General features: G+C 41.0%; 1 protein-coding gene across 1 annotated transcript in view; it reads right to left on the bottom strand.

The window, feature by feature from the left end:
* The window catches only part of LOC140268234 (disks large-associated protein 1-like), a 120,795-nt gene that overhangs the window by 16,704 nt on the left and 88,913 nt on the right, over window positions 1–15,178 (bottom strand). Inside the window, exon 4 of the mRNA XM_072363000.1 lies at window positions 2,491–2,686. Within this exon, the coding sequence (XP_072219101.1) occupies window positions 2,491–2,686 (196 nt within the window). The remainder of the gene's footprint in view (window positions 1–2,490; window positions 2,687–15,178) is intronic.

Here is a 15,178-nt window from a genome sequence, read left to right as displayed (position 1 = left end):
ATCGCAGGGTTGTTGTCACATGGAGTGGGAGATCTGGCGACCACAGTTGATCACTTTAAAAGTAGAATGGGAGGCAGAGCCTTCAGTTATCAGGCCCCTCTCTTGTGGAATAAGCTGCCAGTAAATGTCCAGGAAGCAGACACCCCTTCCACTTATAAGATTAGGCTTAAAACTTTCCTTTTTGATAAAGCTTATAGTTAGGGATGTCTCAGGTGAGCCTGAAACATCCCATAGTTCTGCTGCTATAGGCCCAGCCTGCTGGGGGAGCTCCCATGATGCACCTCTCCTCCCTCCATGTACATATGACATCATTGTTGTCATTAACTTGTGTTTCTCTCTCTCAGCAGGTATCTCTGGCCTGGTGTTACGGTGCTTATTGTCCCCTCTTTCCTGTCCTCTCAGCCCCCAGCTGGTTGAGGCAGATGGACCCTTCCTGGTTCTGGTTCTGATGGAGGTTTCTTCCTGTTAAAAGAGTTTTTTCTCTCCACAGTACACACTCAGGACCGGAGATTGGATCAAAGTGAAGTTTCGATGAAATCAGTTGGATTCCTTAACTAGGCTACTTTTATTTTTAAATTGGCTTTGTGTGAATCGGATCTTAATTTAAATCTTTGGATTATGATTGCATTACAGTGAATTGTATTCTAATTGTCTTTAACTGGACTGTTTTCAAGTGACTTGAGATGAAATTTGTTGTGATTTGGAGCTTTATGAATAAAACTTTACAGAATTTTATTTAATCAAGCTTGCTCCTGCTACAATGGCTCAGGGATTAAACCAATACAGGGCTGTGACAACCACTCTGAGTGAAGCTGCAGCCTTTGTTACTAAATTTGTATGTGGTGCTGATGGGGATGAATTCTGCCCATTTGGAGGACTCGATGTGTAGTGCCACCCAAAGTTTCTGTTACTGGGGGCCTAAAGGCCAAAACACACCACATGTTATAATACACACTCCTATTATTTTTTTAAATCACAGTTAAGGTCATCTCACGGCACTTCAAAGAACAGTCAAATTAAAGACAATTAAAATCAAATTAATTCTAATCCAATCAAATCCTATTAATTCAATTCCAAATTAGTCCAATTCATACAGAGCCAATTAAAAAAATGGCTAGTTAAGGAAACCAACAGATTGCACCAAAACTTCTCTTTGATCCAATCCCCCTGTCTTGAGCGCGCACGAGGTGACTGTGGAGTGAAAAACTTTTAACAAGAAGAAACCTCCATCAGAACTCGAACCAGGAAGGGCAGCCATCTGCCTTGACCAGCTGGGGGCTGAGAGGACAGGAAAGAGGGGAACACAAGCTCCAGGCGCTTCCAGTCACAGGCACCTCTGATTTGAATTTGTCCCCTACGTCTTTGTGACTCTGAATATTCTGACTTTATGGGCTCAACATCTCAAACTCATTCATCTTGGTTAGAGGGCTGCACTCCTTTGGTTAGTGTGGGCTGAATCCAGTTGGATTGTTGTTGGCTCACCGTCTGACACTGCAGCTACACCAACATTCAACATGATGAATGATCTGCTCTTGTGGGTGCATGATGGTTCATATGATATCAAACGAGTTAAACACAGCTTTGCACAGTGATAACGTCTGGGTCATGTTAATTGTCTCAGATGACAAAATTGGAAAAATACTAAATGTAATCGAAGATGTTGTCAGATTTTCCATTTTTGATCTGGATACAAAATCAGGAAACAGATGTCAGTTCATTAACAGATTTTTCATTTTGGTTTAGGAATGAAAATTGAAAATACAAGTGTTAATCTATTTCTTGTTTAATTTTGAAACAGGATTGAATAAATGATACACAGATTTGCACAAAAAATAAATGAATCACCAAGGAGACGATGCTGGAACTTTAGTTTGGTCCAATGAAACAGAGAAAGATGACTGGCTGAAGAAAACCAGCGCATTTCCACCATCTCTGATGATACAGGGCTGATGTCAGGTAAAGGACCAGCAGAGATAACCGTCATTCCCTCTACAGGAGAATGACACTGATATTTTGGACACCTTTTTTTATTCCATCAATTGAAAGGGGTTTTGGGGACCTTGGGGTTTTCAGCTGTCTCAGATAACACTTTCTTTTCATATTAAAAGATGAGAAACAGCAAAGACTTGCAGATTAGGATTTTAAATGAGCTATACAATAAATCTTCCTATAATCAGAGAGCAGGAGGATTTAAACACACATAACCTTCCCTGTACATACAGCACAGGCATAAGAACAACTGGTCATTTTGTAAATCCTGCCCTTGATTGGTTATGTGGTCTTAGAGTACAGAGCTAAATAAGATGTAACGGTATCAAATCAGTGAGGGATCTTTGCTGCCACCCACAAAATCCACTTCAAAAGTAAATCCATCCAAACCTTAGCCTCTCTTTGGTGGCAATATATATATATATATATATATATATATATATATATATATATATATGGTGTGATATTATAAATATAAATGCAGCTGTTTTGGCAACCAACCTGACTGATGGTGCTCATGGCTCTCATGTAGCTTTCATTGCGTGAACGGTATTGGGGTGAGGACAGCAGCGATTTGGGGTTGAGCAGGGTTTTCGGGTCCAGGGTATCCAGGCTTCTATTGATTGACACCTCACTCACTGCACGCAGGTAACTGTGACTCCTGATCTGCAGTTTGGGGGAGTGCTCCGTGGAAATCCTGACAGATAGATAACAAAGATGTAGAGTTGTACATCAGGTTATCTCTGAAACATTTTCATTCACATTTAGTTATTCAGCAGATGCTTTGTCCAAAAAAACCTACTGATGAGAAAACAACGTTTAAGATTTAATGCTGTAAAAGATTCTGGACTAATCATTGAGTGCTAAATTCAATTAAATCAATATAAATGACAGAATATAAGTAGAACAAGTACAGAAGTGCAAGTAAAAGCAGGCTAGGTGTTTCAGGATGTTAGAGGTATTAGGAGAGGAAGTGTTCTCTGAAGGTATGAGTCTTCAAGAGATTCTTGAAGGTAAAGAGCCCCTGCTTTGAAAGAATCATGTTGCTAGTTCCACCATTGTGGAACCACAAATAAGGACAATCTTAATCTGAATGAAGCTGTTAGGATTTCTGGATTTTGGTTTAGTTTTTTTTCTGGTATCTGTTATTTAGTCATTTGTTTTTTTCTGTTTGCATTTCTCTAGTCTTAATTTGTGTTTTTGTTCATAGTCTCCCTGGTTGCTACTTGGTTTTTGTTTTAGCTCATTTTTTTGTGTTGAAATATTGGTTTGTTTTCAGGTTTTGGCCATCTGTTGTAGTCCAGTCTTTAGTTGTCTTTTACAGTTGCATTCATGCATGTTTGGTCTTAGTTACTTTTGGCCAGTTAGTTTTGTCCTCTCAGTTCCATTTTGTTTCTTGTTTCATATACTCACTCACAGTTTCCACAGTATTCATGCTTAGGTCACTCGCTCCACTACTCACCTGTGTTAAATTGTCTCAGCTTGTCTCTATTCACCAATCGGTTCTCCTCTGTGTTTAAGATCCCTTGGTTTCCATAGTTGTTGTCAGAGCCTCGCTGTCGCTTGTTCCAGTTCTTGTTTCTGATAGGTCTTGTCTCTTCATGTTTTGTCAGAATTTTTCTTTTTGTTTCATCTCCAGTTTGTTTTTATGTATTTCCGGTTTGGCTGCACTTTTTCTTTGTTAAGGATTAAATTAGTTCACTTCATCTTGAACCTCCTGTTGTCATTTGGTCATCTGCTGGTCTGCATTTGGGTCCTTCATCAACGCTCTTCATAGCAAACCATAAAACAAGCCACCACATTCTGGTCCATTTGTAGGAATTTCGCTGTGCAGGCAGGGAGAACTCCTTAAAGAGCACAACAGTAGTCAAGGCAAGAGGCAACCATGGTCTGTACCAAGAGCTGGGTCAGATATGGCCTCACCTTTCTGTTGCAGTGAAAAGTGACATGATCAAGAGACCAATGCAGCATGGTCAGAGACGGATAGCTGTTCATCCATCATGACAACCAGGTTTCTTACAGTCTTTCTTGGAGGAATAGTTGATGAATTTGATGTTGATATTCTTGGCTGGAATGTTGGCTGAGATGACCAATAGCTCAGTCTCAAAGAGGTTTACTTTAAGATGGAATTCCTTTATTCATACATATATCAAAGAGACAGCCTGAGATTCATGCTGAAGCCATCGCCTGGTGTGAATGAAAGGCACAAGGACTTTTTCTAGCTAATCTGACCACTAAAAACACTTTCATATTCACCCTTTCACTCACACAGCACGCTACACAGACAGAGGCATCTCAGTTGAGCGACCACTCTCAAAGCCAGAATAATTTAGATACAGATAACATAAGATAAGATAACGCTTTATTAGTCCCACAGCCAGGAAATTAACATTATTACAGCAGCAACATACAGTATAGCAGGCAATGGGAATCAAGAGAAAAAACCATAAGGGCACAATAATATATTCAAGGGCTATCAACAACAAAAATATAAATCAAACAGTAGCATATTACGACGGAGTATTAGGGCCATATTAAAAAAATTGGGGAATTAATTATGAGAATAACATCTTAGATATTCTATCAGGGAGCAGAACCGTTTAAATAACGTTTAACGTGTAGCCTATAGCATTACATTAACCTTATATGCTAACTGTTGCACTCTCGCCTTTTCCGTTTTAAGTAGAACAACCTACTAAATACAACTTTATTCTCGCCATATTTAATGACTTTAATATCGTAATAAATTCCAAAAATAATTTTTCTAATTTTTTTTTTAATATGGCCCTAATACTCCGTCGTAGCATATAGACAATATGTACTATATATATATATACACTGCTCAAAAAATAAAGGGAACACTAAAATAACACTTTCTAGATCTCAATGGACGAAATATTCCAGTTGGAAATTATTATTCACTACTAGTGGAATGCGTTGAGAACAAAATAACAAAAATGATTATCCCATGGAGGTCAGGATTTGGAATCCTACTCAAAATAAAAGTGGAAAATCACATTACAGGCTGATCCAACTTGAGTGGAAATTCCTCAAGACATGTCAAAATGAGGCTCAGTAGTGTGTGTGGCCTCCACCTGCCTGTAGGACCTCCCTACAACGCCTGGGCATGCTCCTTATGAGGCGGCGGATGTTCTCCTGAGGGATCTCCTCCCAGACCTGGATTAAAGCGTCAGTCAACTCCTGGACAGTCCGTGGTGTTGGTGGATGGAACGAGTCAGGTCTGGGGAACAGGCAGGCCAGTCCATAGCATCAGTGCCTTCATCATGCAGGAACTGCTGACACACTTCAGCCACATGAAGGTTAGCATTGTCATGCATCAGAAGGAACCCAGGGCCCACTGCACCAGCATATGGTCTCACAACGGGTCTGAGGATCTCATCCCGGTACCTAATGGCAGTCAGGGTACCTCACATGGAGGGCTGTGCAGCCCTCCAAAGAAATGCCTCCCCACACCATTACTGACCCACTGCCAAACCAGTCATGCTGGGGGATGTTGCAGGCAGCAGAACCTTCTCCACGGCGTCTCCAGACTCTGTCACATCTGTCACATGTGCTCAGTGTGAACCTGCTCTCATCCATGAACAGCACAGGCCAATGGCGAATCTGCCAATCTTTGTGCTCTCTGGCAAATGCCAGTCGCCCTGCATGGTGTTGGGCTGTCAGCACAAGCCTCACTTATGGACGTCGGGTCCTCATACCACCCCCCTTGGAGTCTGTTTCTGACAGTTTGAACAGAAACATGCATATTTGTGGCCTGCTGGAGGTCATTTTGCAGGGCTCTGGCAGAGCTCCTCCTGTTCCTCCTTACACAAAGGAGGAGGTAGCTGCTGCTGGATTGTTGCCCTCCTACGGCCCCCTCCATGTCTCCTGGTGTACTTGCCTGTCTCCTGGTGTACTGGCCTGTCTCCTGGTGTTCTTGCCTGTCTCCTGGTGTACTGGCCTGTCTCCTGGTGTACTGGCCTGTCTCCTGGTGTTCTTGCCTGTCTCCTGGTGTTCTTGCCTGTCTCCTGGTGTACTTGCCTGTCTCCTGGTGTACTGGCCTGTCTCCTGGTGTACTGGCCTGTCTCCTGGTGTACTGGCCTGTCTCCTGGTGTTCTTGCCCGTCTCCTGGTGTACTGGCCCGTCTCCTGGTGTACTGGCCCGTCTCCTGGTGTACTGGCCCGTCTCCTGGTGTACTGGCCCGTCTCCTGGTGCACTGGCCTGTCTCCTGGTGTACTGGCCTGTCTCTAGGTGTAATGGCCTGTCTCCTGGTATCTCCTCCATGCTCTGGACTCTGTGGTGGGACACAGCAAACCTTCTTGCCACAGATGCATTGATGTGCCATCCTGGATGAGCTGCACTACCTGAGCAACTTCTGTGGGTTGTAGACACCGCCTCATGCTACGTCTAGGGGTGAGGGCACTGACAAAATGCTAAAGTGACCAAAACATCAGCCAGAAAGGATGAGAACAGAGAAATGGTTTTTGATCACCACCTGCAAAACTAGTCCTTTATAGGGTTGTCTTGCTAATTGTCTCTCATTTCCACCTGTTGTCTGTTCCATTTGCACAACAGCAGGTGAAACTGATTCACAATCTGTGTTGCTTCATAACTGGATAGGTTGATTTCACAGAAGTGTGATTGACTTGGAGCTACATTGTGACCACAGCAGGGACAAAGGACAATACCTCTCCTTCACAGACTTGAGGTGATGGAGCCTATCACTGAAGGACCTGGGGCCTCATGTAAAAAGGGTACGTACGCACAAAAAAGTGGCGTACACACTTTTTCACGTCAACGATCAGATATATCAAGAGCGAAATGACCGTGGAAATTTGCGTGCCTCACGCAAATTGCAGGGCTGTCGTACACACTTTTCCACAGCTGTTGATTCTTTGGCGACACTTAGAGGTGATGTTGGGAAACTGTTATAATAAATAAATGTGAACACAATTTGTCCTCAGACTGAGTGATGTGCACATCTGAGACACATGAACAATTAATACACGTGTCTGCAATTACACAAGTGGATATAAAAGCATGCGCAAAGTGTTGCAATACATACCATTAAAAACAATGGCAGCTTTAGCGGTATTAGAAGAAGTGCAATTAGAAAATATCGTGTTTTAAGAGACTGAGAGGATTTGCTGGCACATGATGACAACTGGCTCATCAGCCGTTTTGAGGACAATCCTCCTGGAACTGTGAGCAGAGCTGCGGCCGGTGTTCCGTCGAGCCGCGTTTCCCCGTCAGATACGGTTTCCCCTGCATCTCTTCGCCGCTCCGCGCTGCACACGCGGCAAATAGCGCGCGTGCCTGTTCAGCGCTCGTAACCAGCGAGACGTGCTTGCGCGCTCGTACTTTTTTGCACTTGCGCTGTCATCCAAAACATTCAAACACATACATATATATTCATATAAGCTATTTTTTATATATATCCTTCATATGTGTGTATATACGATAGATAGATGGATGGATAGATAGATAGATAGATAGATAGATAGATAGATAGATAGATAGATAGATAGATAGATAGATAGACAGATAGATAGATAGATAGATAGATAGATGGCCTGATGACCAAATAACAACCGTCAGATACTGTTCCCCTTGTGATAAAGTGAGGAAACGCATCCTGATGGCCAAATAACACCCATCAGATACTGTTCCCCCTGTGATAAAGTGGGGGAACGGTATCTGACAGCCAAATAACACCCGTCAGATACTGTTCCCCCTGTGATAAAGTGGGGGAACGGTATCTGATGGCTTTATTTCACCCGTCAGATACTGTTCCCCCCGTGTTAAAGTGGGGGAACACATCCTGACAGCCAAATAAAACCCATCAGATACTGTTCCCCCTGTGATAAAGTGGGGGAACGGTATCTGACAGCCAAATAACACCCGTCAGAAACTGTTCCCCCTGTGATAAAGTGGGGGAACGGTATCTGATGGCTTTATTTCACCCGTCAGATACTGTTCCCCCCGTGTTAAAGTGGGGGAACACATCCTGACAGCCAAATAACACCCATCAGATACCGTTCCCCCTGTGATAAAGTGGGGGAACGGTATCTGACAGCCAAATAACACCCGTCAGATACTGTTCCCTCTGTGATAAAGTGGGGGAACGGTATCTGACAGCCAAATAACACCCGTCAGATACTGTTCCCTCTGTGATAAAGTGGGGGAACGGTATCCGATGGCTTTATTTCACCCGTCAGATACTGTTCCCCCCGTGTTAAAGTTGGGGAACACATCCTGACAGCCAAATAACACCCATCAGATACTGTTCCCCCTGTGATAAAGTGGGGGAACGGTATCTGACAGCCAAATAACACCCGTCAGATACTGTTCCCTCTGTGATAAAGTGGGGGAACGGTATCCGATGGCTTTATTTCACCCGTCAGATACTGTTCCCCCTGTGTTAAAGTGGGGGAACGCATCCTGACAGCCAAATAACACCCGTCAGATACTGTTCCCCCTGTGTTAAAGTGGGAGAACGCATCCTGACGGCCAAATAACACCCGTCAGATACTGTTCCCCCTGTGATAAAGTGAGGGAACGGTATCTGATGGCCAAATAACACCCGTCAGATACTGTTCCCCCTGTGTTAAAGTAGGGGAACGGTATATGACGCGCACGTCCAGTTTGTTGCAAATAAAATACGCTGAGATCCACATATATGTTTTCGTGGCTTTATTGCATGTAACATCGCGAATAAAGGAGATGATCCTTAACCAGAAATCGGCATTTTCTTTTGTTTTGACCATATAGCTGTGTGAAAAAAGGCATTTTTCGATATCAGAATGTTCAATTGTTAACATAGAGTTAATTTTACAAATTAACAAAAGTGTTTATTCTCCTTTGAAAGTACCCAGTATATTACATTTTCAAACAGTAACTTTGTTATGCGTGACCTTAGGAGTCATAGTTCATTACTTTTCATTTCTCAATTAGAATATAAAACGTTTATAGCCCCTCTGTTTTTCAGAGGAAAGGAGAAACAAGAGCCTAACCAGTACAAACGGAGCTAAAAAGTAGACCACTTTGATTTGTTTTGGAGCAAGAAAGATCTATCTTTGGGATGGTGACGTCATGCATGACCGACATTATCGGCCGAAATTATAATTCATATCTCAGAAACCAAAGCAGCACAAACGACAGTTTTAACGGCACAAACCTGCACAAACGGAGCACTAACCATTTAATCTATTTGCTGGAATTTTTCACGTGAGTGGGGTGTCAGCTTCACTCAGCTGTGCCACAGGTGAGGGCAAGCCTTTACTCTCACACGCCTAATCCACGTGATCCCCTGCCTCAGCACCAACCACAAACAATCAAGCGCCACATGCACCTCATTAATACACACCGTGGCCCATGTCCCCTACATAGATAGGCCCCACAGATATCGAGGTACAGATACTGATAGACAGATGGTAGAAAAATGGACCCGTTAACATTTAGCAATATTAGGAGATATCTATCCCTTGGAAGCTACCCCGAAGGCTCTTCTAAGAGTCAAAAATATACCATAAGGCGGACTTTGCCGTTGATGGTGAGTATATGTTTTCAAAGGCCTCTAGTCTTTCCCCTACCTAATATATATAGCGATAAGTAATTTCTGGTATATAGAATTGTATCGTTCCTATAGCCGTATTTCCTTTTTTTTTTTTACACTACATTGGAATTATCAGCAAGACCATTTAGCCACAATAATATACCAATTGAATAATTACTTCAAGGTATTTAGCCTGTCGCACTAAGCAATTAAGAAATTAATGGCATTTAAAATCTGTATGTGGGTTAGAAAATTACTAACCACATCACGACCTCCCCATTAACATACATTCATATTGAAAATGGTAGTTCCTTATGTTTTTAATTATTTTTGTTTAATTAAGCAATGTATAAGCTTTGTTTTAATTTTTATTATCAACTTGTGATATTTTGACAGATGGAGTATTATATTACTGCAAAGGAAGCAGCCAGTCAAACTGCAAAGTTGTGACTGCAAAAGAGGAAGCCCAACAAATCTTTAAGGAGTTTCATGCCAGTGCTTTTGGTGCCCACTGTGGCATAGTTAAAACCAGAGACGCTATAACCAGAAGGTTTTACTGGCCAGGCATGTCCAAAGACATTGATAAGTGGGTATGTATTTCTTATAAATCAAGGAAACCATTGTGTCTGGTACATTATTATAGTACAGTATTTTACAGGGTACATTGTTCTTTAAAAATGTAATTGTCAAGTTAATAGATGGTGTGGTACACCAAAGCTATGGGTTGAAGCGACAAGTAGTTATTTGGTGGAATTTTTACCATAAATGATAACTTGCATACCAGGAGATGACAGCGAGAACAAGGAGCAAACAGGGACTGGTTACATGGAGAATAACTGGAGGGTTATGTGAGAATCGAATCAAGGAGAGTTGCTTAAATACTGGAGGTTGAATGCTGATACAATGGACCAGTGATACTAAGAAAAGAAGGTGCAGGTGTGAGGGGAGAGCTGAGGGAGAAAGAGATTGAACAGTGGAGCAAGGAGGACCAACACTAGCAGGGAAATAGGAAACATAAATGCAAATGTAACTAACAATAACTAAATGCAGGGAATAAATAAACATAATGAAACATAAATAAGTTTGATTTAATCAAAACAAATACTATTTTGGGCAAAACACAAATAACAAATTATGAAAACTATAAACACAGAAAAACCAGAAAACAAATTTAAATCCCATAACATATTATTGAACTTATTTATATTATGTCCAAAAGGGATGTTTTTTCAAAATTCAAGTTCTTTGAGTAATGCATGTATTGTATCTGTATTCATTTATGTATTGTTTTAGCTTATAACAGCTTTGTGATGGTTAAAATTTTATTTAAAGAAATTGTGGTTCTTTAGGTCAGTCAATGTGTGCAATGCCAGCAAGGTGCACTGACAATAAAGCAGGAGACAAAACCCATCCCAACTGAAGTAAGTGACACACATTTCAAAACACGACATGAAGGATATTTTATTATCCCTGGTCAAAAGTGCTATTCTCTGTTTTCTTTTCCTTTTTCAGGTGAGTCAACCATTTGAACTAGTTGGGATGGACCTTATAGGAAAGGCTGTTAAAACAGAGGCTGGGAACGAATACATTGCAGTCATGGTTGACTATTTCACAAAATGGTCCGAAGCCTATCCTCTGCCGTCCAAAACAGCAGCAAATGTTGCACAGTGTATCATAAAGTTCTTTTATCGCTTCGGGGCTCCAAAGCGAATCCTGACCGACCAGGGGAAAGAATTTGTCAATGAGGTGTGTTCCTAAATACTTTAGTGTTATGGACTGGAGTGTGATGCTATATAAAACAGTTCAGTTAAGTTAGAAATTTAGTGATAAAAATGTTTTCTTTTTGATAATTATCTGTTAAAGCTTTTATTTGTTTTTGACTTACAGTTGAACAGGGAGCTTTGCCAAAGGCTGGACATTGAGCGCAGCCTTTGTGCTCCCTATCATCCTCAAACCAATGGGCTGGTAGAAAAGCTCAGTGGGACAATTCAAAGGTAATTACAATTTTAGAATTCATATGTAATTATTCAAAGTTTTTTTTTTTTTTTTTTTACTTTAGTGCAGGCTTTTCAACATTCTGCATGAACATTACGCCAGTACAAACTTTGTCCTCTTTGACAATGTGGTACTAATCAGCCTGTGTGCTGGGAGTGACAGATGTCATCCATCATGTACAGAAACATAGAATGGCTTTTGATACGTTTCTCTCCAGCAAGTGTTGATGCCATTATTTTCTGTGCTGTTGCAAATTTTCATATTATCATGGTGTGATCTTGTGCTGCCCTGGAGTTAATGGCCAGCTGCATTGGAATCCCTTTTGTGTGCCCCTGCCCCTTTTTGTGACACGGAATTGGTTATCAATATCTTTTGGTCGAATACTCCCAGCACTGGCTTGGTAAATTTGTTCACATTTATGTAGTGGCTGGCAGCTTCTTTCAGTTAATTTAGCAAGAAAATGATGAGATATTTCTTTTCAGAGCACTTTGCAAACTTGTGAGTGAGCGACCAAACACTTGGGACACCTATTTGGATGCGGTGATGTTTGGACTTAGAACAAAAAAACAGTACACCACCAAGTTTTCACCGTACTTCCTCCTCTTTGGAACAGAGGCTCGTCTGCCATGTCAGGTTCCAGAGAACATGATGGTGAGACATGATTTAATCTGTCTTTATTACATTCTACATGAAGAGCCCTGTAGATGGAAAGACATTACTTTAGGTCATGTTTATTCTTGACTCTTGATCGAAATTTTTAGATATTTGAAATTAACACTGCAGTATCTCTGGTGGTAAAACATTACATTACGAATGGACAAGAAAATTGCTATTATGATTTAGATTTTAGTAAAAGAAATTTCCAATAATTCACACTTCGTGTACCAAGTTCATCCACCTGTTTATAATGCTTCCTTCAGTCCTAAAAAACATGAAATGTTATTCTAATTTGTTGTGGTTATGGATTACCACCATGTTTTCACTTCAGAAAAAACTAATATTTGAGAGTGAACACCTTCTTAAGGTATTTGAAATTTACACATCTTTTTTTTTTCTTTTGCCCCAGATTGACAGCAAGATTGAGGACACTCTGGGGCAGGAGTCGGTGGGACACCATTTACAAAATCGTTCAAGAAAACATGAAGAAAGCTCATAACAAATACAAGAGCCCAAATAAAAAATCACAAACTTTCAAGGTTGGAGACAAAGTTGTACGGCTCAACATAAGAAGCCAACAGCGCAAAGGTGGAAAAATGGAAAGAAACTGGACCAGACCTTACAATATAGTTCACCTTGTCGGCAAAAGCGCAGATCTACAATCCCCAACCGCTTTTTTCCCCAAAGTTAACACAGACCAGCTTCAAATTTTTAAGAACAACCCATTATCCCTCAGAACATTAAAAAAGTTGAAAAACCTGCTTCCACCCTTCCACCTGCTGAGGAGCCATCCTCCACCCTTCCACCTGCTGAGGAGCCAGCCCCCACCCTTCCACCTGCTGAGGAGCCAGCCTCCACCCCTCCACCTGCTGAGGAGCCAGTCCCCACCCTTCCACTTGCAGAGGAGCCAGCCTCCACCCCTCCACCTGCCGAGGAGCCAGCCTCCACCCTTCAAGGTGTTAAAGCTGAAAGGGATACTGCTGTGCCACCATTTTCAGGCTCTACAAAAGTAGAGAAGTGTATGTTTTGGAAACTTTTCTTAGTAAATATAATGAACGTGTATTGTAAGACTTTCACATCCAAAAACTCTTAATTCTTTTCTTTTTTATTTTAGATATCCAGAAAGTCTGGGATGGCACGACATCAGCTGTTATTCTTTCAAAAATTGGGCCTTATAAGCTCTTTTACCAAGACATTTTCCGTACAGCACCAGGAAGGGAACTCGAGAGCGAGGTGAAACACAGTGTTTCTGTAAACAATTTAGAAATGTTATTGCAATGGATGGGCATTACAATAATTTAACAAGCAAAGATCTTTTTTGCTTTGGCACAGAAAAATGTTTGCCTGTGATGAAGCGTTATAGATGGGTAGGGTCTGAAAGTGTATTGTAGTAAGCTTACATCAACTCTGATGTTGTCAGGGTACATAATCTCCAGATATGTCTTGAAGAAAACAATAAACACACAAGTAAGTTGCTGTGACCGGGACTTTCTCCCAAAGGGCCACAAAGGAGCTCTTGTAGAAGATACAGATCTTTATGGGTGAGGCCTTGCATCAGTCAACTACGAGAGGAAGTAAACTGATGATTAACTGACTTGACCTATTATTACATGTCCATTATCATCATTTTTATATTTAGGAATGATAATAGCAATCCTAAAGAAAGTGCAGAAAAAAGTATCCTACAGGGGAGGGGCAAAATAACAATTTAAGAATGATACTTGTAAAAATTTTGGGTACAATAGAAATCTGTCTGCCTTTATACAATAGGCACACTAGAATTAAACCTTGTTAAACACTGTTCATCTTGCATATAGATCCTAAGATCAAATGTTTTACACTCTTAGGCAATAATAATTTTTAAAACATACGCTATGTGTTATCGACATGAAAGATGAAATTGTACAATAAATCTAGATCTTTTTGTTCTGCAGATATCCTGTGATGTGTGTGGGAGGTGGTTTCACCATGTCTGCTCTGGATGTCCAGACACATCAGATGATTTTATTTGTGTAGCCTGTTGAGGGAAGAGGAGATGTGGAAATTTTACGATTGTAATAATGCAAATTGTTGTTATTGTTTTATTTATTTTAGATTTCAAAAGAAGCATATTTTTATTTATGTGACATTGTTATGTTACTTGATATACCTATGTTTACACCTGTTAAGTTTTAAAATCACTATTGTTCCTGTCATTTTGTTTTAAGTTTGTTTTAATTGTTGTCCAGCCAATATGTCTTTCAATGTTGTTATGTTGTTATAGTACACATATATAATATCTGGACCAAATTAAAGTATGTTCAAAAGCTTTACTCTTCTCGTAAAAGGTGTGATCATTCATTTCTAATAGGAAAGAAGGGAGAAGAAACGTAATGTTAAATTAGGGGACATTAATAGTAAAAAACTGCGACGTTTCTATGAAATAATATTACGGTCCAAGTGATGGTGCTACTACTTCAAAGTGATGGCGCCATCAACAAGTTTAACACAGGGAGAACAGTATCTGACGGGTGTTATTTGGCTGTCAGGATGCGTTTCCTCACTTTATCACAGGGGGAACAGTATCTTACGGGTGAAATAAAGCCATCAGATACCGTTTCCTCACTTTATCACAGGGGGAACAGTATCTGACGGGTGTTATTTGGCCATCAGGATGCGTTTCCTCACTTTAACACAGGGGGAACAGTATCTGATGGGTGTTATTTGGCTGTCAGGATGCGTTCCCTCACTTTAACACAGGGAGAACAGTATCTGATGGGTGAAATAAAGCCATCGGATACCGTTTCCTCACTTTAACACAGGGGGAACGGTATCTGACGGGTGAAATAAAGCCATCAGATACCGTTTCCTCACTTTATCACAGGGGGAATAGTATCTGATGGGTGTTATTTGGCCGTCAGGATGCGTTTCCTCACTTTATCACAGGGGGAACAGTATCTTACAGGTGAAATAGAGCCATGAGATACCGTTCCCTCACTTTAT

The sequence above is a fragment of the Leuresthes tenuis genome, unplaced genomic scaffold (assembly GCF_036924035.1).
Source record: "Leuresthes tenuis unplaced genomic scaffold, fLeuTen1.0.hap1 SCAF_14, whole genome shotgun sequence".
NCBI classification, from domain to species: domain Eukaryota; kingdom Metazoa; phylum Chordata; class Actinopteri; order Atheriniformes; family Atherinopsidae; genus Leuresthes; species Leuresthes tenuis.
This window is presented reverse-complemented; position numbering and strand designations above follow the sequence as displayed.